The sequence below is a fragment of the Oxyura jamaicensis genome, chromosome 7, assembly GCF_011077185.1.
Source record: "Oxyura jamaicensis isolate SHBP4307 breed ruddy duck chromosome 7, BPBGC_Ojam_1.0, whole genome shotgun sequence".
NCBI lineage: Eukaryota > Metazoa > Chordata > Aves > Anseriformes > Anatidae > Oxyura > Oxyura jamaicensis.
In genome coordinates, this window is record NC_048899.1 from 39,494,870 (window position 1) to 39,519,437 (window position 24,568).

Genomic DNA, 24,568 nt, shown 5'->3' on the forward strand with positions numbered 1-24,568 from the left:
CTTGTCATTTTTAAAAAGACAGTTTAGAGTCTTTTTTATCTAAGATGTTCACTTACCCTGTTAAACATGCAGTCTCTTCTAGCATTTTAACATCTGCGGGTTGAAAATAACTGCATTTTATCTCTATTAACACTGCTTTTTAGCTACCTTGGAGTCAGTTTCACTTGGACATAAGAGAAGGTTACCAAGATAAGGTCTGTTCTTGGTCTCTATGAAAATGTCTGTTCTTAACCGATAAAGGTGACTTTCTATACTGATCTGCACTTTTGAAACAATACCATGAATGAAGAACATGCAGCTTTCTTTGATTGCCAATGTATAAGGCGTACATTTGTTTAAATTCTTAGGACTTTGGTATGGCTGAAGACTTTGCTACCAAAGCATTGGACCTGAAACCCAAGTCTTACGAAGCTTATTATGCTAGAGCAAGAGCCAAGAGAAACAGCCGGTACTGTTTGATTCTGTTCATCTAGCCACCCAGATTTTTTTAACGTTGTAACACTTTCAAATAACTGTGTCTTCTACTAGTTCTGGTTGGAATTTACAAAGAAAAAGTTATTTTCTTTGTGCATTTTCCATCTGTGTTATGTCTCTGTATCAACTAAAACTGTCCAAGCCCAAAAGCAATATTGAATACTCATTAGTAGACAGTCCAGGAAGTAGAAAATAACAAATTGATAATGATGTGAGCAATATTAAATGTAAGAGTGGTTAGGACTTCTACTCCACCTTACTCAACAGAATGTTGTCAATAGTCTACCATCAAATTCCAGTACTGCATTATTTATCACCAAGAATAACCAGGTGTTCTTATAGGACAGAATATTTTGAATCATTAGCAGTTCAAGATTTAAAAAAAAAAAAAAAAAAAAAAAAAAGCAACAGGAGAGAGGAGAAACCATCTTTTTAAACTGGAAGAATACCAAAGTAAAAAAAAAAAAAAAAAATAGCAAAGCCTAGGGAGAGGCCAATTTGAGTCACTTTTCTGAAGACTGTTGGGATTCAGGGGGAAGGGTTTAGGTCTGGATCTGTGCTTCTACTGTAGAACTTCCTGGGTTGGATAACATCCAATTTTTATCTTGTCACCGGATCCAGCAGGAGATGATAAATCAGAACATCACTTTTTAAGTGGTGGAGGTGGATAAGTAGTAGGCAATGCTGAGACTCAAATTCATCCCAGGCTTTGACTAACAAATCTTTTTTTTTTCCTTTAATATAGAAAGCTACTTGCTGCTCTTGCTGATTTACGTGAAGCAACAAAACTGTGTCCTAGCAATCAAGAAATTAAACGTCTCCTGGCTCGAGTAGAAGAGGAATGCAAGCAGTTCCAGAGAACACAGCAACAGAAAAACCAGTCTCCACAGTCAGTACAGCAAACTAACAACTCTGATAATGAGGGGGAGGAGGTTATACAAGGTGCAAATAACTTTGGTCCTCAAGAAAGGGAGGAAGAACTGCCACACCCTGATGAATCTGTTTCATCTTCACAAAGGCTGCAACGTTCCTTAGCTACTTCATCATATACCAGAACCCTTCAAGATGATGTTCAGCAGAAAGCTAGACCTGTGTCCCCTCAAGGCAGGACAGGCAATAAATATTTGAGAGAGCCAGGCTTGATTGTGCAGCCAACAAAACAAGCACAGATTGTAAAAACTAATCAGCACCTGAGCTCCATCCAGCCTGGATCAAAAATGGGAAGTAGTCAATGCAGTACAAAGACAATGCAATCAAATTTTCAGCATCTTTCCCAAAGTCCTTTGCCAGTCCGCCACTCTAAAATTCAGCATTTAGATGGCACAGACACGTTATCATCTGGAAGTATTTCCACAGGTCCTACTTCTGACATGTACAACGAGAAGTTTATGTCCAGCCAGTGTTCCCATTCACAGCATAGTGAGAATTTCTCTCCTCCTTTTGCAAGTAAATCTAAAACCACCGACGTGTCAACAGCCCCTACTATGACTTTCAGTGAAGCAAGACAGCAAAGTCCTGTCACCAGTGGTGTCTCTTCTTCTTCTCCATCCAGCAGTATGCTTCTTGCCAGCTCAACCAGCAGCTTAACTTCAGCTAGCAGTTTTTCAGATAGTATTAAGGGGATAGGGCCAGATGTTCGAATCAAGGAGAATAAAGTTAATCAAGTTCAGGGTACTGCTGCTGAATACAGACCTCGCAATACTCCATTTATGGGCATTATGGATAAGACTGCACGGTTTCAGCAGCAGAATAATCAAGCCGGTCGCCTATGGCACTCTCAAGCATCAGATGGATTACCAACAAATGTTGTATCTGGGAGCATTCAGTCCTCAAATTTTGACCAGTTCTCAGTCAAACACTATCAAACTAAAACTTCTACTGTTATTGCCCCAGGAGACAGCAACCAGAATGGTATGCAAGCTAAAGAACAGGAGGAGATTAAGTGCCAAACATCTGCGTGCTGTCAAGACAACAGACCATCTAGGCAAGTTTTGCATTTATACCCAGATGCTCTAGCACACCAACACTCTCACCTCAGTAAGGAAGGCCATCTAAGTCATGTCACTTCTACAAAACCAAAGCGATCATTCATTGAATCAAATGTGTAAATATTATGTTGTATATTACGCAGTCGTAAAACTTTGTTCATAACATCATAGGGTATTATGTCGATACAAAATAGTGATGGGCTGGTCATTTTTGAGTTTGAGTACATAGTCCAAGTTGGCCAGTATATCATGGGGTACAACCACTTTAAGCTGTTCATACCATCACAGAACAGTCACAGTAACTGGAATAGCAAATTTCTGTAGGAAGCATCACCTGGGATCATCAGTCATCCAAACTAGGACCTCAAGCAAAGAAATTATTTCCATTACACTTTACCCTGAATATACAAATTTACATAGGGCTTTAATCTTGGCTTTTAGTTGTATTACAGCTCATCACTTACATCATAATCGTGCCTCTATAATGCTTAAGTGCTTCTCAGAACAGTGTTAAAATACCTGCTGCATACCATTCAGATCTGTATATGTATGGGTTTTTTAAATCAAAGATAGTATTTTATCACTTTTCTAGTGGGCTCTAATTCGGGTTGCATGATGTACATTTAGGAAGCATAAATAATTTGTGTATGAGTAAGCTTAAAGCAGCCATGTTTTGACATGTAAATATAGCTATTTTTAGTAACAAGAAGCAATCAAGTAAACTAAACAGTGACATCTGCATGTGTATTGAAAGGCTTTGACCATATTGGTTATTGCACTGAGTAACGCAATATTAAGGCATGTTAACAATAACCGCACTTTATATAGTTTACTTAATCACCTCTGGGTGCTCTTTTACAGCAAAATTATATATTGTTTGTTTAGTCAGGTAAAGAGGTACTACAACAATGACATGTTTAGTAAGCATGGTGACAGGAAACTCAAGAAATGGATGGAATGAAGATGAAAGTTGAAGGGAAAGTGTATGTGCAGTTGCTCTATTGGATGAAGTTGTTGTGAAGATTTTTTCAGAGGAAAGAAGGTTTTATATTGGCACAGTTCTGAAAATAAACAGCTGCAGTGACATTCCTATGATTGTTCTTTGGTTGGTGTGGTCAAGTTGCGGTAGTCACTTTCAGGACTTGTTTGTGTACAGTGTTGTATGTACATTGTAAACACCCATATGCATTTTTACAAATTCTTTTCTAAGTTCACATTATTATGATTTAGCTTATTTATTGCTCACTGTTTCTTTGACATTTTGTACAAGTCTTATATTATTCTTGTCCTGTAGTTCTATTTTTGCACAGCTACTGTATTTTTTCCATACAAATAAAAGTTACTAATATAGCTGTGTCACTGACAGTTACAGGAAGATCTCACTCCCAGCCTTTCCAAATGCATGTTCAGTAATAGGGAACAGAGATGACATTTTTTAATTAGAAAAATAAATACAAATTAGGTAGTTTGATATTTAACTCCTGGAAGAGACTAACTTTGCAAAATGAAGACTCAAAACCTCATAAATGTAGTGAACATTTTAAGAAAACTTTATTTGAAAAACTGTGAATCTGAATGTTTGATTTCTTAAACAGAAATACTACAAAATAAAGTTATCAGTAACTTTAAAAAATCAGTAATTTTTTAGCAGCTTCCACCAGTAGACACTCTTTTCTTAGCATAAAGATTGAAATGACAACTTGAGTAAAACAGAATAAAACTTTGTTTCCCATTGTTTCTGACACATTTATTTCTGTTAGCTACATATAATTTCATTTCATTTCAGTAAGTAACTTCAAAACTTAAGTGGTTTCACCATATTTTTGCTGAGTCTCTAGCCAGCGACTGATAGCCATTTTCAGTGTCCTATTTGGTGTAAGCAAAGGAGAGTGAAGAGGAAGATTTGTCATGGGACTGGATCGTCTTTTATTACTGATCCAATTTTCCATTGCCTCCTTTTCATAGGAATAGCCATCTGCAAAGAATCCATTATCAAAAGTTTATATTTATTACAGGTGCTTGGGTGCTGTGTTACACCATACATATTTTACATATTTAAGTAAGGGATGGAAGTGAACCAGTATGTCCAAACAGGAAAACAGAGTTGTAGAACAATCATATAGTTAAGTTTATTGAAGTAACACTTTATACAGCCGTACCAAGTTACTTGCAGGAAGTACAGGGTGGGGTTGACACAGGACGCATGAAATATGGATAGCTCTCTTTTAGTTAGCTCTACCTGTACTCTTATGTTTTGCTACTGTGGTAATTTCAGTTGGCATGGAGCTTTGCCTCACATCTACTATCAGCAGAGGCATTCCAGCAACAGGTATTTGTACTAGGTCTCCAGAGTTGATATTTATTTACTTATTTTACTATAGGCAGTCAGCTTTAAATATTACCTATTAAATCAACTTTTAAAATCCTAGCTTAAAACAAGTAATTCTAGAATAATAAGCATTATTTTGCAGTGACAAGTTATATATACCTGTGAGGTTTGATAAGTGAAGAAACCAAGACTTTTCAGCTGAATTATTCCCATCACTAATTACACCTTAAAATATGCTCTAGAAGCGTTTTACAAAGTTATTCACAAGGCTGTCAAAGGAATCATCAGAGCTGTTAGCCAAGTCCCCTATGCCTGCAGCCTTTCACGTATAAAAAGCATTGGAACAGTGGCATTACTTAAAATAATAATTAAAAATAAATAAATAAGCTGCACTTTTACCAAATTGCATAAATGGCACAATGGTATTAAAATTACTGCGCTCCTTTGGATAATAAAACTGTTTAATTTAATCACAATTCAAATATTTCCAATTAGTTGGCTCTAAAGCTCTCGAGTAACTTTTTTACAAATGCTTTTCATTTAAGGAACCCTTTCTAGAAAAAAAGACAAAGCTGAAAGTGAATAGAAACAGTTCAGTCTGAAATTGAAATCAGTTTTTGTCTATGCTTCTGCATAGCACAAAAATACATTCTGAAAGTATTAGAATTTATTTTCATCTTAAGTGATAGGTAATGTTAAATAAAAACTCAGTAATATCTAATAACTAACCCAACCAAGGACTGCTGCTGCTGCAGTGCAATGCTCAGCGGTGAACACCAAGCGTTAGCCCTCAGCCAGACCCGAGCCCTACAGTCCTGAGCTGGGTCCCCACTTAGCCCTGGGCACCTGTCTGGCTTTAGGCCTTCAGCTCTTCCTGTCAGTACCTAAACAAGCCATAATTTACAGCTACACGCCTACTCCCTTACAGAGTGGGGAGCTTACTCCCTAACACTAGGCTACACCATAGTGTTTCCTTCCTTTTTACTGAATATGAGCCACTTACCATGGAAAAATCTTATTTAGGCCGGTCAATTTGGTAAAGCACTATGCAAGTTGGAATTCTGCCTTTTCTTTTTCTTTAAATTTTACATCGAGCAGAAGCATAAAAGCAGTTTTATTTAACTCTTAGCTTACAGAACTAATTAAACTCCTCACTGCACTTACTTTCTAATCTCAGAAATGTCTAAATTCCTCTACTTAATTTGAACCTGCAAATGTGCCCATATCTCTAAAGTCAGCTGTGATTATACTAGTAAAACTTCAGTTTGATAATGTAGGACCATGAAGCACCTAGTGAATACAGACATTTCTAACACCAAATCCTATACTTTCCTTCACCTGTCATCTTGCCACAAAGTGTTGTTTTTCCTGCGGCAAACTGGAACACTTCTGGAATTCCTCATTTTTTTAGCTTCTATGAAAGAACAGTGTGAGGAACCCCCAGTATATGCCTGCCCTGTGTTCTAAAATGCACAGGAATACCGCTTTTCAGGACAGCAGTGTAATACACAAATACTGAATGGCAGCAAGGCAATATGTGTTAGTAATGTATTATAACGGGTTACATACACTGTGAACGTTTTATTTTGAAAGGTCAGTGATTTCTGAGTGACTAAAAATGCCTACTTGATTTTGTAATAAACCTGTGAATAGTCACTGGCAGTGTTTTTCAGCTAAACTATCCTACTCTAAAATGATAGCGCCTTATTTCAAAATGACAGAAGACTATCCTCCTACTGCTACTGCTGAGGCTCAAGCCCTAGTAAGTGCAATGCTTCTCACTCTAGTAATCAGCAAACACTTTCATGTTCTGAATGATTAGACTCTGACAAATCTGGCCTGGTATCTCAAAGCTATGAAGTTACTCTTTACAGATCATCAAAAATGCAATGGTCTTTTGATGATACTCCTTTCCTCCACCCCAAGATTAGAACTACAAAACATTAGCTTTTCATAACTACGTAACATATGCTGCTTCTTGCAACTCTCACTCCAGAATCTTGTCGCACCTAAACAAACCTCCATCTGTACAAACTTCCAAGTGCTATATACATGGTGTGCTAAGTTAGTAATGAGCAAATTTTTTGTTGTTGTTTTTCCCCCCCATATGCACAATTCCATTGTGCATTTACCAAGATTACTCTGTAATTCAGCTTTTAAATACAAATTTGCACAGGCACAAAAAGAAAGGACCATAAAAAAAAAAAAAAAAATGCATACTGCTACATCAGTAAAGTTGATACTACGGGAACTGCACAACAATTTTTTTTCCTCCGTCTTAGTGATGCAATTTTACCATTTGCCACAGTCCTATTTTTGTGTGATAGGTACTTAGACCGATTTATCTTTCTACAACAGATCAGATTTTTTGTGTTCTCACATCCCTATTCATTTTGTTCAATATTTGTCAAAGACATACCTGCTGCAATGACGGGTTCCTTCATAAGCTCCCGAGTTATAGGACACAAGAACTCATCAGGGATACCAACAGAAACAGAGACCATTTTCATCCTCAGTTCTTCAATTTTCTGAAGGATTTTATTGCGCAGGCCTAGAGACTCTGAAAAGTTGTATGTACATGAAGTGAAAACACTGCAATGTCAGGCAAAGAGGTCACGTCTTGCACTTGGTGGCTGTTGTGCCACAGGAGACACAGCTTTTCCCCACCCCCCCATATGGGAAAGTCCGCAGACACCCAGGCACCCTACAACCAGCTTAACAGCAGCCTGCTGCTGGCCTGCAACAATTCTGTGGAGCAATGAAAACAAACGGTAGAACAAATGCAAATGCAACACTGCTGCAAATCCACATCTACCTGGCAGAACAGTATCTTTGCTGATGCATAGTATGATCACATATTCACCTTTATTATAAGTGATAGCCTTGAGTGCCGATTTATGAAATGAAAGCATGCAGCACCAAGAATAAAACCACATATCAGCCGTAGGTGTTCCATTCTTTATTTTCATAAACAGTTTGATTGTGTGTCTGCAAAATTACCCTTCTAACAACCCCTTTGTTCCCAGATATTCTGTCAGTCTCCTAGCTAAGCTCATTTCTGCTGCATGACAAGTATCGTACCCGTTCACTGCTTAGCTGTCTTTCGCCCACTGTACCATGCCAGAATGAGCGTTTACTTTCCAAAGGTACCAGATAAAAAAACATCATCAACAAAACACCTTGTCAGAAGAGCCCTGAAAAAAAATTGTCAAAAAAAAATATCTTAAAATAACTTTTAACGTTACTTGTAGAAAAAATATTTTAGAATATCAACACAGCTTTAAACGGTTAAAACATTTAAACTGATAATAAATATTGTTTTAAATTTAACACAAGTCATATAATGGCAAGATCCAAAATAAAAGTAGCCATCACAGTGTAAAGAATGAATTAGAAGCCACAAATGATAGTCATCTCTCTAAATGCCTGATGTGCTGCAGAACAACACTATTGGTAAAGTGACTATGTTTGCAGGGATTAAAAAAATAATTACAGATTAAAAAAACGAATACAATTAACGTTACTGTACTGGGTCTGGCTGGGATGTTAACTTTCCCTGCAGCAGCCCATACAGTGCTGCGCTCTGCACTTGTAGCTAGAACAGCAGTGGTATATCACACCAGTGTTGTGTCTGCTGCTGAGAAGTGCTGGCACAGCATCAGGACTCTCTCTGACCCTCCTAGGGGGTGGGCAAAAAAGTGAGAAAGAAACATCAGCAGGGCAGCTGACCTAAACCAACCAGAGGGATATTCCATACCATATGATGTCACACTCAGCAATAAAAGGTGGAAAAAGGAAGAAGAGGGGAGGGGTGGGCTCTCGTTGCGAAAACGTCTGTCCTCCACCCGAACACCAGCTACGTGCGTTGAGGCCCTGCTTCAAGGACGTGGTCAAGCATCGCTCATTTGTGGGAAGTAATTTCTTTCCTCTGCACTTCCACATAGCCTTTACTTGTTTTGTTTAGTTATTCCCTTTCCCCCTCCCTCTTCCCCTTTTCTTTTTTTCCCTTTAGTCAAATTGTTTAATTAATAATATTTCCTTAATAATATATATATATATATATTTTTTTTTTTTTCTCTTTAATTAAATCATCCTTATCTCAACCCGTGAGTTGTTCTTTCCTTTTACTTCTTCCCCTCCTCATCTGAGGAGGGGGAGTGAGAGAGTGGTTGTGGTGTTCAACCGCCTAGCACGGTAAAACCACCACAGTTACATGAACTGATTGCTTTTTTCCTGAGTTCACAAGACTGGTGTGCTCTTGCAGTCAAGCTAAATGTAAGTATATACAATTTCAGAACTATAATCTATAGGACTTTCTTTAGCCTTCGGTTTAGCTTTTGTCATAAAAAGTCATTTACATCTCTCCATTACAATACCCTAAACCTGCTGTACAAGTGTTGTCCTATGTCTTACAAAGGGACAACTGAAGAATGCCTGAGCTTGTGTTTAAGATTTTTTTTTAATTACATTGCAGCTTTTCCCATCTCTCTCTAATCTAAAAATACAACTAAAAGCACAATTACAGTTATGCTGCCTTGTTTTCTTTCAGACTGATTAGTTCAAAGGGATTCATTTGTGAATGAACAGATAGAATAACGACACATCAGTGTCTCTAGTCAGCATTATCTGATTAGCCTCAGCTGGTGATTGGTGCAACATAATTTTAAGTTACTCCAATGTTAAGGAAAATGTATACAGAAACGTAGAGCTGTGTGTCTTTCATGGGTGTCAATTCATGACAGATTCCCAGAATCTCTGTTGATTTCTCTGATTTAACAAGGCTTGTTGATGCACAGAAATACTATGATCAGATACATACCAACACCATGCACATGCACACACAAAACAATTAATAAAGGACGGGAGCAGTCTGCCTACGAGGAAGAATGCTAACTTCTAAAAATAAAAATGTATTTTTAAAAATGTTTCTTGACTCACTCAGCCTTTTGTTATACTTTATTTCACTTTGGCAAAAGTGCCAACATCTAATTAACACCTAAATCTAGCTACAGTGAATAGAGAACTTACATTTTGAAAGTTCCCATGTAGTTCACCAAACTGAAGTTCCTTATTTCAGAATATGGCACTTCCCTGTGATTCCTTCTAGGATTTAACTACAGTTTTGCAATAGTGACAGCACAACATATTAAATAAAAGGATGCCTGATGAATTACAAAGTGTCTGAGCTTGGAAAGCTTTGCTGAATCCTTACTAAATGTGAACATCTAATACTTTAACTCCATAGTAAGTAAAAACTAAACATACCTTGTATTTTTCTATTATGCTAACTGTACTCTGAAGAATTTCACTGTTAAATTCAAGGTAGTTGACCACATAGTATTATAAACATAAAACTTTTACCAACGGACCGAAAAAACTACGGAGAACCCTATTTACCAAAGTCAGAATCATTAAGTGTATACAAAACCTGAAATTACTTTCTCACAGCTTGATATAGAGTCTAAAAATTAGAAACAAAAGCAGGTAAGACCACTTAACATGGCATTGTTGGTGGATGTGCTTTTTTTTTTCCTCTAGGAATACGCAAGCACAGAGTACTTTGAATAATGTTACATTAGGTTTGTTTTTTGTTTTTGATTAGCTACGGTAATAAAAAAAAAAGCATTTTAGGGAAAACATATCCATGTATGGAACACGTAACTCACTTTCACTCCATCATTTCATACATACTCACAAGATTACAAACTACTTGAATTTCCACATTCTTACCGATTTTTAATTCATTAGTCAGACTTTCCTTTGTAAGATGCAGGAGTTCTTTGCCATCAATGTTATTCCGTTTGAAAAGCCCAACAATGTCTGTTAAGCCCTGTGCACAAAGCCAGGCTGAAACGTCATCCTCTGTCCAGTTCTGAACAGCCACCTCAGATTCATTTTCTACAGTATTTCCTTTGTAAAGGACAAATAAAAGACAGCAAACAAGACAAAACAAAACAATTAAAAAAACAGTGCTAGGAACTACGGCAGTAATGAACATTTTCCAAGTGCTCTCACTACTGTACATTCTCCAGCATTTGATAAAAGAGATGCTCAACAGACATTTTTTCAATGGGGGACAATCACTCGGGTTTATCTTCTATCATTGACTTTCAAAGTTTAGAGGATTGTGAACTCACATGTACTTAGATTTCTGTTGAAGTTGAACTAAAAATATTGAAAAGCATCAGCAAACACAGAAACCAAGTCTCATACCTCCTTATAAAAGCAGACCAAACTCCAGACTTTTGTGTATTGAACAAAGATCTATATCTTTGCCCCGCATACTTCAGGTGCTCATCTATTTTGTAACAATGGTTAGTTATCGTGTTTTTTCATCTGTAACAACTGGCAAACTGTACTTGTTCACAAGTATGCTTGCAATTAGCATATTTTCTCTTTAACTCACTGTCAATTATACTTACCCAAAAAGTCTTACAGTCCCTGTGAATAATACCCATGTCTTAAATACTGTCATTTAAGAGAATAAGAAGTGGAGAGTATCAGAAAAGATGTATGAAGATAATATACTTCTAACATATGAGAAAGAGAGAGAATATACCTTGTATATTAATAAGATAAATTCAGAGAAAAAATAAACATTGTGCCACATAGTTCTGAGGTTACACACTAACTGTGTATAAGTTGGATCTTTGCATCTTCACGAGATGTTCAACAACACTTGTTTAAAGAACATATTAAAGGTACTCCAAACACTAACCTGCACAAGGTTGCTTACTGTCAAATTGCCATATGTTCACGGTTTTATCCATTGAACCCGTGGCAAGTAAGGCAGTACATGGTGCAAAAACACAAGTTGTAACATATCTACAAATAAAAAGCAAATGTGTGAAAATTAACATGAAAAGGATTTAATTTATTTATTAATAGTAAAACAGAATAATCATACTGAATTCATACCTGGTATGCTGAGACAAAGTATGAAGTATATTGCCAGTATTCTGAAAAAAAAAAAAAAAAAAAAGACTATCTGTGAATCACTCATTTGTATATCTACTTTCAAATATTCCAAAAAGAAATATTATTCTTGTAATATGATAGAAGTTACCTTCAGAGAAGTTATGCAACCTTGCCAAAGCTGATTGGCAGCAAAGTCAGATGACTTCCCTGACTGAAGCCCCCCTGTTCAATTCACTGAAAAAAGGCCACCCTTCAAAAACCCTAATTGAAAAATTTTATCAATACAACAGAAAATGCAGAGCAAGCTGAAGAAGGTTAAAGCTTGTTCATCCTTCATTTTCAGCAAAATTATGGTATTTCATAATTATCATATTTGATAATTCATAATTATCATATATTTCAATATGATAAAGTACTAAATGTAAATACCATTTACAGGTAAACTTCAAAGGATGTAATAACAGCATTACACAAAATACCTGAAGATTACATTTTTATGAAAGGACATTACAATTTAATGTATTTTTTCTTTAATACTTTATCATACTTCTCTTTTATGTGCACTTTATATATAAATAAGTAAAGGATTTCAGTGATCACTATTCCTGATTTTAGGTCAAAAGGTACCGTCATCCCTGCTTTGGATGAAATTTGAGATTAACAAACCCTCTTCAACCTCAACATGAAGAACAAAAAAGCATGTAGTCCACTGAATAATATTGTCTTGTAGAGCACTGTGGAGAAATAAAATAATAAAACCCTCAAAGAGATATAAATAATAATGAGAAAGATTGATCAATTCTCAAGATCCTCAAATTTTTCTCAAAAATAAACAAACAAAAAAACCAACACTACACAATAAATATTTTGGGTTTATATAAATCCTATTCTTTAATATTCTTTATCTTGATAAGACATTGGAGAAACAGCACTAATATTTCAAGACAACAAACAAAAGAATGATCTTGCACTATGCTATACTTACAGTTTCATATATTATGACACACTTGTCCACAGACCTTTAAAAAAAACACATTAACATTACAGTGGTGCACAGAGCCATAAAGAAACAAACTGCCTAATTAAGAAGGGAAAAAACAAAGAAAAAAAAAAAACTCGTCCACAAGTAAAATAAGAACAGAGAACAGAGCTCTTAACAGAGCTCGTAACAGAAATTTATGGAAAGCTAAGCTACTTAAACCCTTTCCAACCATGTCCAGCTTAAGACAATGACACTGGCTAGCTGCACCTACAGCATGATATAAAAATTAATACATAGAACACAAAATTTCGCACTTCCATAAGAATTTCTGCTGCAGAGGGCTTGTACAAGGTTTACGTGAACTGGCCAACAATACTGGCTCTACAAACAAAATTATGTTTGTATGTAAGGTATAAATAAGGCCTTTGCAAGAAATATCTGTAATGCAGACACTTCTCTGCATCATGCAAAGAATCTGGCTATCCTACTCTCAGCACTTCTATTTAATGTTGAAACCTTTTTATTTCCAAATCAAACTAGAGGAAGTACTGCAGTGTGATCCATAAAATATAGTTATGCAATGCAATCAATCATAAAATACTTAATGAAATACAAATTGCATAGTTATTTACCACGACAGCAGTATTTACTTAAAGGCTGAATGGGATAGATATTTCAGTTATGACAACGTAATCTAAAACAATAATCTATATATCTAATGGAAAATAAAATAACTTAAGGCCGTAAGCATTCAGAATGATCTTCAAATACTGAAAAAGACTCTATATTGTTTTTAAGGCAGTAAAATGTCAAAGCAAGCTATTGTCTTTTGTGTTTTGCATAGTTTTCTGTTTATTTCTGTTGTGGTCCTTTCTTTTTCCTTCACAAGACACCAGCTTCCCCATTTCAGTTAAAAATATCTTCATAAAATAAAGATTATTAAGATTTAGAGAAGAATCCTTTGATTTGTTAGATTAAGTTGCCAGTGTGACAGTTTAGAAGTGATCAAGCACTTCTCTTCATAGAGTGCAGAATAAAAGCATGTGGTCATTCATATTCATAAAACCATAAATGATATCTACCTTATTTAAAATTCCTTCTTTCAACAGCTTGATCCCTGAGGAAAACCACTAGAAACCAGCTGCCAGTTTCACTTTGTACTGCTATTCATCACAACTGTTTTAGCCTGACAGTCCAGTAACTTTTCCACTCATCCTACCATCCACTTACCTGACCTACACCTCCCCAGTCTGGGTGTAAAACTTTGATGGGAGACCACGCCAAAGGGCTTGATAAAGCCAAGGCGTACAGTACAGCTGTTCTCTCCTTGGCCATTCAGCCAGTTGCCTCATCGCAGAAGGTGGTCAGGTCAGTCAGGATCAGTTTGCCCTCGATCAGCTCCTGCTGCTTTTCCCAAGCATTTGTACCTGGAAGCAGCTTCCAAGCCACTGCCAGGATTTGCTCCTCCCCGGAGACTGGAGTTAGGCTGCCTGGCTTGTAGCTCTCTCGGTCCTCTGCCTTGTCCTCCTCAGAGGTGAGCATGACATTTTCATTTTTTAACTCATCAGGAATCTTCCCCTCACCTCCACCACCCTGGGTCTTTAAAACACAATAGCAACTGACCATGCAATGAGATTGGCAACTCCCTTATCACCCTCTAACAAAGACTAATAATCATATTAGTCTCTAGCTGATGGTTCACGACTAATCTGGGTCTTAACCATTATTCTGTACAGGGCTGGCGGCAAAAAAACAGGTCTACAGATATCTTGATCATGCACTTTTTAGGGAAAAAGGCCAATGTTGCCATACTATGAATATGGATCAATTAATACCTTTTTAACAATGGCTAATTTCAATCAAATCTGTCAAAGACAAAAATTTCAAGGTATTTAAGTTTCTAAAAATTTCCCAAAAAATGTGAGTGAGAAGGAAAAGAAAAACCGTAAATGGTGTCCCAAAAACAGGGTAAGGTTGCAATGTAAATTCACATTTTTTTAAGAGTATGCACATACAAGAAAAGCCACATAAACACAGAAAAAATGAATTTCATTATAATACTCAGAGAACAGAGCTTGCAACATCTTAGATTTCAAACTCAATCACCCACAAGATGCAAACCAATTGGAAAGACACCTCATTAGTTCTGGAGGTTAAAGAACGATGCCATAATTACTGGAAATATATTTTGAAATCTGCAACATATTTGAACTTTGTTTTACAATATTTAAGTGTAGACTGGACAGCCACCTACATGAAATTTCAACAAGTACAAGATACTGCTTACCCTGAAACTAACATCTGTCCATCATAAGAAAACGCACAAGACAGAACTGGGGCAGAATGTCCACTCAATGTACATTTGTATCTTAATTCAACACCTGAAAATACAAGAATTATTACATATGGACATATTTGGCAAGGCATTAAAACAACAGGCTTTTAGGAGTGTAAAGTTGCCTCAAAAGATCTTACTCTGTGACATACTGCCTACAGAGAAAGGGATAAAGGATCACAGAGAGAACTTAAGTTTATCCTCTCTGACCCTTCACTCTGTAGTCTTATCATGTCTAACAGTATTTTAGATGATTGTGTATCTGTACATACAACATTCATCCTTACAGACTTCTATATAAAAGAGATGACAAGAAATTCCCACCGGAGATGGTTTTGCCCATATGCTTGGTCTCTACATAACAGTCATACATTTACATTGCAGTTTTAGAAGAGCCAACACCATTTTCATTCCTTCAGCTCTTGCTCAAAAGGCCAAGATGTACTGAACGATGAAATGAAAAACCTTTCTCTGGCCTGGCAGATTAAGAGGTTTCAAACTAGCAACCTGCCCAATGGTCACAGTAGAAATTATACTGGTTACCAAAGGTGAAAATACCAACTAAAAACAAACATTTATCAAGACGTTAAGGTTAAGAGGATTGGAGGATTATTTTTTTAACCTTTACTATAGGGCCCAATCTCACAAACCACAGCATGCATTAGCTGTCTTCCAGCAAAACAATCAAAAGAAAACTTTCAATGTGTGGTTAGTTTGGCTGTGAATCCATGGCAGCAGTATAAATTAGATCTTAGATGTAAATTGTCACTAAAGAGTTAAGACATTTGATTATGGAAAAAAAAAAAAAAAAAAAGAAAAAGAAAAGCCACAATACAAACCTAAGGCATCTGCAAACAAAATAAGCCAGACTTTGACCTTATTATCTTGACCACAAGAAGCCATCTGGAAGTATCTGGATCCATGTTCACCATCTGATAAAATTCAAATACATTGATGGGAATCAGAAGCAACAAAAATCAAAGTGTATCAGTAAATTACACCAGCATTCATATACAAATTGGTAAATCTCCTTAATCTCAGTACTACTTTAAAGTGGTGATAAAAATAATTGCAGAGGTTCTAAAACCATTTTCAATAAGAAACAGATATCACTGTTACACTGTTTCCTGAACAGGTAGATAAAGCCCAGAACTGCACTACTGTCCTGCTATTTCACATGTTCTGGATGGTGCATGTTTGGTTCCTCTGTCTGCTGAGTGTTTCATTTTTTATAAATTGTCTAGCTATTTTTTATAAACTGTTTCAAGACTGCAGTCTAGCTAACCAATGTTGAGAAACGTGCATTAGTATGATGATGAGATGAAATACAACACTAGCAATAGTTTCATAGCTCTCCCCTCTCTGTTCAATGGATATGAACATTTCTGAATTATCAAGTTCCATTCTAAACGTGTTGTTTCTGTCTGTTAACATTTTTTTTTAATTATTCTTAGCCAAATTCTTTCTGCTCTTTACTCCAGTGAGCTGGCATACCAGCCTGACACAAGTCACCACAACATTCCTTCAATGGTGTTACCTCTGCCAGCAGCAGTCTTAAAACTCCTACAAGAATCACCAGGTTTAAGGCTGAAAATCAGAGAACTCTATCAGATACTAACATAATAATGTAAGTATAATATAAGTAACTTAAATAAGTGCTCATCTTTCCAGCTTTGTAGTTACTGGAAATCACAGAATCACAGAATCGTCGAGGTTGGAAGAGACCTCCAAGATCACCGAGTCCAACCTCTGACCTAACACTAACAAGTCCTCCACTAAACCATATCCCTAAGCTCTACATCTAAACGTCTTTTAAAGACCTCCAGGGATGGGGACTCAACCACTTCCTTGGGCAGCCCATTCCAGTGCCTAACAACCCTTTCGGTAAAGAAGTTTTTCCTAATATCCAGCCTGGGACATGTAAAGCACAAAGGTATGCCTACAAGGCTGTTAAGACAAGTTACATCACTTCTTGCTAAGTCAGATAGTGAGACTTCTGTGCAATTTCCCTACCTCCAATAAAAACAGTTGACTATGAGATCTCATAACTCTGTATTAAAAACTTTTTCCAGATAAAAACTATACAAATCAACTTTTCAACCTTCCATACACTTGTAAATTTCAGAATTTCCAAGAATTTCCAAGTTGCCAATATTTGATTGCTTGATTATGACACTTTCCTGTACTGCAATTAATTCTACAGGATGTTTCAAATAGAGGTTCTTCTTGTTTGTACAAATGTTTCTTCCCACTATACTAGCTAGGGACATAGACACGCAACTCCCCAGCATTCCCACACAATCATGCAGTAAGCTGGCGTCACTAAGTAATTTTAAAAGCCTGTGTCCACAAATGCAAAGCTTTCCCTGAGGTAGCTGGTAGTTTAAAGTGAAATTTTAGTATCTATATTTTCATATATAAAGAGGTCTAAGTTTTAATTATTTCAGTCCCACAGAAAGCCCTACAGATGTGACATGAATGAAAAATGAATAGATTATGCACTGCAGCCCTGAGAAAGACCTGCACTACCCATGCTTTATGATTTTGATCTCAATACCCAAGTACATACTAGAATATCTGATTTCATTCTCAAAAGACAAAACTAAGTTCTTGCCCATCACAATGGTGGAGAAGCACATAAAGAAAAAAAAAATGGAATGCAGCTGACAAAACAAGGTCAGCTAAAACAGACAGCTGAAAAAGACAACTGAACAGTACTAAGTTTTAGTGGGACACATGAGATCCCAGGCTCACTTCCCCCCAAGATTCCTCCAATTCAGGTGAAGGAAAACAATGTATTCACACACCACAGCTCATGCATTCGGCTTATTACTTTTACAGTTCTTTGCATTGCTTTAACCTTGGGGGTGCATGCTAAGAACAAGTAAAATGGTAATGGTAATCAAGTACTGCATCTTCTAACACCTTTGTCAGCCCTGATAGATAGGCTTCTCTTACAGAAGTTGCCCAAACATTTTTCAAAAACTCTGACAGCATAATTAGCTACTGAAAGCTAACATAAGCAAGCTAATCACTTTGTTTGTTGACCTAGTACATTCCTTGTCATCAGCCTCACAACTACTTTTACTTAAGAGTATTCAGAATTCTGTGAAACATCAACTCCTCCCAATGTCATTTGTAATCTCAAGCACTAATGAAAATAAGAGCTAGAGAGAAATAGAATCACTCTTTCTTTCCCATGTTCCTCCCCTGAAAAGTCAAGTGACTAACCAGAAACTGGCTGTGAAGAAATATCACAACAGGTAACACCAAGATCATGTGCTTTTTCATTATATAGGCATCTCATTGTATCATCCCAAATGGTTATATCACCCCATGATGATCCAGTAACAAAGCAATTTCCATTCGGAGAAAATGCACAGGCCACCAAAGAACCATCTTTAACACTCCCAGATCTGAAAAGCAAGAGTATATGGTATTTGAGTTTAGAAAAAGTAATGTTCTGAAGAACTGATCTCTAAAATGCAATCTGATGCAATACACCAAATTGTTCTAAGCCCTGCATTTTGGAACTTGGTAACGGAGGGCAGAGAAACTCTCTCCAGCTGTGCAATGAGATGCACAATAAGGAGAGCTGCAGGAACCAGGGCCTGCTCTTTGACTACAGGAGGAAAAACATGAGATGCCACTCCAAGGTAAAATCATTCTAGTTGAGCGATAAAATGAGCTTCAAACTAAAGACAATTATAATGGACTTACCACTTGACAGGCAAAATACACTGTTAAAAATCTATGGCAGAATAAATTTTCAAAGTCAATGATAAATATACAACAGTCATAATACGGACTCAGATCTGTAAAAACGGGGGGAAACAACTCCCACAATTCCTCTGTTGTTTTTAAAGTCAAAACAGAAAACCTACTAACATTTATGATAAGCTGTAGCTGAGTAGAATACTTCGTGATTTATGATATAGGGTTAATTCAAATCACTCATAGACAAGAGAAGGTAAAATTAAAAATATTATTTCTGTACTTTAACTAAGTCAGCCAAAGTACTTTGTAAAAATTGATCATATATAAAAATTCCTAGCAGATATGCAAATGTCTCAGGAAGGAAGCAGGGTCAATCTAACATCCTCTGAGATATCGGACAGTAATGTCAAGTCAATTGAAAGTGTCTCACTCCTTTCAACAGATACTAGATCAGACCCAGTGTGCATAGCTGAATCTTTAAGCCTAGGAAAAAAGTCACAGACATAAGCAACAGTTGTACAGCAAGAAATCTCAGTCCTATTTACTCTGTCATGGTATTTCATAGAACACCTGCACATTCTCTTTAGCTGATAGAAATTTTGTTTACGGCCAGAGGTGTCAAACTTAATGCTACAGAAGACAAGTCCATAAACTTGTCTGAGGTTCTCTCTAACCAGACCTAGGACAACCAAAAAAATATTGACTCCCTTAATTTGATCATTAAGCATACTACCAAATACACTACACTGCTTGCCCTTTTCATATTTATAATTGTTTCCTTAGCCCAGATTTTAAAAATTTTTATTTTTTCACACACAAAACGCTACAGATGCCGCTATGAAAACCTAACAGTAAAATAAAGAGCACTATTCAAATGTGTATGCTTTTATGACTTTCAGGTCAGATATCGGTATTCTTGCTACTGAACAGGAAATGGCAAACACCTTAAGAAACATACATAAATTAACTTGCTTTGAGTTGGTTCACACCCTTCATAAAGATGATTTAACTTGCCATTTTCTTCACAATTTGGAGAGTCAATTACAACAGTCCAGGCTAATAAGGACTAACTGGTTATCTTGTAATTATTATCCATATATTTAGTAAAATGACACCATAGCGTGTGCTAAAGGCTCTCATTTAGCATCAACATACTCAAATGTTGCAAAAGAAGCAGAGGACCGCAGAGTGACATTTGATGGGTGACTAAAACCCTCGATGTAATTTTTAAGCACATTGATAATTTCTAAGTAATATTGATCTCAGCTTCAAGAGAAAAAGCAGGACAGGTGCACTTTTGTACCTATAATTACAAATGCAAATAATAATGCAGGGAATTTATCAACTAGATATATATATATAAATACACACACATCCCCAAAATATATACAATACCTGTAATTACAAATGCAAATAATAATTCAGGGAATTTATCAACTGAATACATACACACACACACACACACACACATACACACACAACCCCAAAATATATACAATTAAAACTAAGTTGACTACTGTTGGCATGTTAGCACTTTGAAATGAACTGGTAAAAGTAAAGTGAGGTGAACAGGAAAGCAATGTTCACACTCTTTTTTGTTCTCTTACAATGTAAACACCAAATCAGAATAATTTAAGCTCAAAACAACAATATAGTTTCTACATTGTCACTATACATCATTCATCCAATGAGGAGGAAATTTAGGCTGCAGATCTAAAACATGCATCATTGCACGTATTAAAAGTATGTAATTATAAGGAAGTTACTTTTTAATTTTTTTCCCTTTCATTAACAAGCATTCTGTATAAAAAAGTTCTTCACTAGTAATACCTCAAAATAGATAAACCCTTAGATATCAGAATGGTAACGAATGACATTCCCAATATTTCTTAAAGATTAAAAAATATGTAATCAATAACTAGTTTCCAAAATTAAAGAAACTCTTCCAGTTCCAGAGGTGACAAGAATCCATTAGAATTCTTGTTTATAGACATGTTTCTAGATTTACAGGATATCAGAAAACAACAATCTATCATTCTGAAAGAAAAAAAAAATCAGTTCATATCTAAATCATTGCTGTAGAAGGCAAAGATAGAAGCCACAAAAGCATAACATGCCTGACCGAGGATTAACATAAAACAAAAAAATTGGCTGCTCCCTTATCCTGAGGACCAGAGTGGAACATCTCATAAATTCTTTTAAATTCTTAACTTCTTTTCTATTTCAGAGTGATATTGAGCGATTCATGCTCTACAACTTCTACAATGTCTTGCTTAAGTATAAATTACAATAACTGGCATGAAGACTTCACTGACAAAGAGAAGGATTATGAAGATCACCCAAAGGTTCATGCCCTTAACTGTGCAACATCACTACAAATGCTCATCAGCTTTGTTTCAAACAGTTATGTTCTGGAAACCCAGGTGAAATGTTGATTCTAATACTTAACTCATTGAACTCTAATACGCCTCTCTGTTGCCGTTAACTTCTTAACCTGAAATAACATAGGTTATGGTAGTAACTTCCAGTCTTTTTGGTTGCTGGATCACCATCAAGCTTCTAAGACTTCTTGGACTTCAAATAGCCACATCATTAAATACTTAAATTAAAAAGACTGTGTATAATACAATTTAAAGCACATATAACACAGTCAGGCTCCACTGACCAAACCGTATATTACACACCACATTTTGCTGATCAACTGCTCAGAAACCAGATGGATGCAATATACAATGCATCCTGATTTCATGTTAAATCAATGGATTTAAAAAGACAAAACACAACAGGATTTGGATGAAAAATAACATAATTCAAGCTTCTTGAGTTTGCATTGTTCAACCTAAAAAAAAAACACTAACAAAACTTGGCACTTCTCCTATTTATAATCTTTTGGTCTTCAACATCCTATTCCCTTTTCTTTGTCACATAAATCAGAGGTGTAAAGTCTGCAAGTCTGTACACATTACAGCATACTACTAAAAGAGTATCACTTATAATGTATTTCTGCCATTGAGAAAAAGGTTGTGAAAAGATATTTGGCACTCACCTGTACAGTTTCAATGACTGCACATTCCAAAGAACTACACTCCCGTCTGCTGCACCTGACACCAGATATGTGGACTCTGGGGAAAATCGGCAGACTCTAACCGGACTGCCACTGGGCTGCCCAAGCACTGCCAGCACCCGACCATCACGAGTGTCCCAAACCATGGTAGTACCATCTGTTGAACACGAAGCTAAAATGTGTCCCGATGGAGAGAAGCAGCAGCAATGGACAGCATATGTATGGCCTTTCAAAGGTGAGTACGAAAGCTCAGTAAAGTCATTTAAAGAATAAATACGAACTGTTTTGTCCAAGGAACAAGTAGCCAAGAGCGATGGTGAGAAGGCACAGCAGTTGACATCATCACTGTGATCTGCTAAAGTGTGAATTAATGTCGCCATTTTATCTACTTTCAAAGAAAAAAAATCTGAAAAAAAAAAAGTTAAAACAGTTAGTCTCTCCTATTTCATAAATCATACATACTACCTTAAACAAGATACTTTCTTCAGGAAAAAAATTATGTTTTGCAGAGACTAATTTTTCGTTTAAGCATTGCTTTTATCTTCAACTTAAAGCACGGAATATCCACAGCAACAAGATGAGGAGTTTGTGAATCGGTTAGAATTAACATATACAAACTTTTATTTAAGTCAATTTGCAATTTTGCAATACAATGTGCAAGCTCACATAATAACTAATTAGTCTGGGGGCACTGGCGATAGAGCTTATTCCAGAACTTTTATTTACGTTAAGATGTTTGCTGTTCAAAGTTGTTAGCTGTTTCACCTACACTAGACACAACGGAGTAAGTAGGCATTGTAGAGGCCAGTCACCAAACAAAAAACTTATAAACCACTCGATACAAACAAATATATCTTTCTACATGAGATTGGGATATATATATGATCTGAATCAAAATAAATACATAAATAAATAAAAAATCCTACCCCGCGCACAGCGCTGCCAGCAGCCATTTCCCCCGTAACTCGCGAGCCACCCACTGTCGCTTACAGACAAACCTGCGGCGCTTTCGGGCGCCGCACCGGAGCCGCTCAGAGGGAAGGCCCGCGCCTCACCTTGCGCCCTGCCGACGGCTTTCAGGAGAGCGCTCGGGGGAGGCCCTCGCTCGACTGCCCGGAGCGCCGCGGGCCGGCCGCAGGACCCCGTCTCGCCGGCCGCCGCTGCTGGGCACCGCAGTGCCGAGGGACGGCAGAACCGGGCCGCGCAGCACCGCCCCGCCCCGGCAGTCCCCGGTCGAGCCCCCCCCCACCCCCCCGCAGCGGTAGTTCTCGCACCGCCCTCCCGGGAGCGCCCTCCGCCCCGCCGCCTCACGGCGGTGCCACTGCGCACGCGCACCCGCCGCCGCACGGCTTGCCGCGTTGGAGCCCGCGCCGGACTCGGGCCTGCCGCAAATGCCGGGGGCGCCCCCGCCCTCCCCGCGCAGAAGCAACGTCGGTGGCGGCGCGGGCGTTCGGCCGCTTCTTGTTTTTTCCCCCGCCACTTCGCCTGTGACGCCTTCGTTTCCCGATGCGGTAGCGTCCATCCATGTAACAGTGCAGTCTCCTTCCTTACCGGCGAAGGATCGTTGCGGTGCGGCCACATAGGCGCCCCCAGCGCGAGGCGGCGGGCGGGAGCAGCGCGGTAGGGCCGCGGCTCAGCGAGCTGCGTGAGGAGATCCCCTCAGCGCCGAGGCGCTCCCCGCTGCGGCCGAGCCGTCACCACCCTTCCCTTCAGCTCGTGGCAGCTCAGAAAGCCCACAGCTTCCACTTAAGGAGTGGTCCGTAATTAATACCTGGGAAATGCGAAATTGTTCACTCAATAACAAATTGCAAATCAAGAGCATGCACAGAAGTGGAGCTTCTATGGGTTCATGGTTACTTTGGACAGTACAGTCAACAGAAAGTTGTGTCATATGAGATGCTTGTTTTTCTAAGTGTACATATAAAGACAGCTTGCAGTTTTAGATTTACCTTGAACCCAGAACTACAAAGAGTTGCAAAATCAAACAGCATAGTTGTGTTGTTCTCGGTTTCCATCTTTAGTGCTCAGTTTGTAGGCACACTTTGGTTGATCTAGAACATCTAGGGATAATATGATGCAAACTTAATGAACAAGGTCCCCTAGGCCACCAGTTCAGCATGTTCACAATGTTTCCTCAGATGTCTATGCCCATTCATAGGCTAGAGCTGCTCAGTTAACAAACTGTCATTAGGAAATTAAAGAAGTCATATAAAAAGAATTAAAAAGCAATAGATCTCTTTTTAAACATACATATTTTGTTTACGACAACTATAACTTTTAATTTGCACCTGATTCTGTGCCATCCAGTTTATTTTCAAAGAGATGCCAAGAGACAGAATCCGAAGTGACAGCCAGAAAACTCTTCACTGAACTTGTCTATTAATGTTATTTTAAAATAAAGAGTTCAAAAGTTTGTAAAGAAATTCTACAAATTTAGATCAGCCTACATCGTTCAGAAAGGAAGAGAGCACACTGAACATTTCCTCTACAAAAACAGATGGATAGGAACATTAACAGGAGAGAAGGTTACCAAGTAAGAAAAATTAAGCACATTTTTTTCCAGTAGTTAAAACCCTGATCTTATCTAAGAAGATATATGATGGCACATTTATGATTCAGGCTCACTTTTCAAATATAATTCTGTAAATTTAATTTTATTGAAATTGGAATGAAAATACTGGCTGATAGTGAGGAAAGCAATACAGTGGTAATGTAAAGTTAGTGAGACAAGCTTCACCTCTCTTAGCGTAGCTGCAAGCTC

At 37.5% G+C, this 24,568-nt stretch overlaps 2 protein-coding genes and 1 long non-coding RNA gene across 11 annotated transcripts in view; 2 read left to right on the forward strand and 1 right to left on the reverse strand.

Moving 5' to 3' along the window:
• TANC1 (tetratricopeptide repeat, ankyrin repeat and coiled-coil containing 1) overlaps positions 1-4,268 on the forward strand; it is a 116,645-nt gene extending 112,377 nt beyond the window's left edge. For all 6 annotated transcript variants that reach the window (XM_035332291.1, XM_035332292.1, XM_035332290.1 and 3 more), the window contains 2 exons: positions 348-448; positions 1,220-4,268. In XM_035332291.1, coding sequence (XP_035188182.1) covers positions 348-448; positions 1,220-2,582 — 1,464 coding nt within the window. In that variant the 3' untranslated portion in view covers positions 2,583-4,268. The remainder of the gene's footprint in view (positions 1-347; positions 449-1,219) is intronic.
• WDSUB1 (WD repeat, sterile alpha motif and U-box domain containing 1) lies at positions 3,990-23,009 on the reverse strand. Of its 4 annotated transcripts, XM_035332294.1 has the most exons (11): positions 22,863-23,007; positions 21,790-22,213; positions 18,258-18,442; positions 15,866-15,958; positions 14,979-15,072; positions 12,695-12,728; positions 11,710-11,750; positions 11,510-11,616; positions 10,522-10,701; positions 7,211-7,351; positions 3,990-4,437 (listed from the first exon to the last, which is right to left on the reverse strand). In XM_035332294.1, exons 2-11 carry the CDS (start codon positions 22,185-22,187, stop codon positions 4,265-4,267), a joined length of 1,446 nt encoding a protein of 481 aa, XP_035188185.1. In that variant the 5' UTR covers positions 22,188-22,213; positions 22,863-23,007; the 3' UTR covers positions 3,990-4,264. The 4 variants fall into 4 exon arrangements, with proteins under 4 accessions (XP_035188185.1, XP_035188186.1, XP_035188187.1 ...); XM_035332295.1 differs by lacking the exon at positions 21,790-22,213 and having other exon boundaries at positions 22,863-23,002; XM_035332296.1 differs by lacking the exons at positions 18,258-18,442; positions 21,790-22,213 and having other exon boundaries at positions 22,863-23,009.
• On the forward strand, positions 7,292-9,716 carry LOC118170210. The gene is made up of 2 exons (XR_004752575.1): positions 7,292-8,310; positions 9,001-9,716. It is a non-coding gene; the product is annotated as an uncharacterized LOC118170210 (long non-coding RNA).
• Positions 23,010-24,568: the final 1,559 nt, after the last annotated feature.

Excerpts from the sequence above, each read along its gene's own strand:
- WDSUB1 (XM_035332294.1), bottom strand. The coding sequence starts at position 22,187 with ATGGCGACATTAATTCACACTTTAGCAGATCACAGTGATGATGTCAAC. Across the intron at positions 15,073-15,865 it reads TTTGTTTGCAGATGCCTTAG|GTGTTGAATTAAGATACAAA; the intron begins GTTTGTATTGTG and ends TTGTATTTTCAG. Across the intron at positions 7,352-10,521 it reads GACTAATGAATTAAAAATCG|AGTCTCTAGGCCTGCGCAAT; the intron begins GTAAGAATGTGG and ends ACAACTTTTCAG.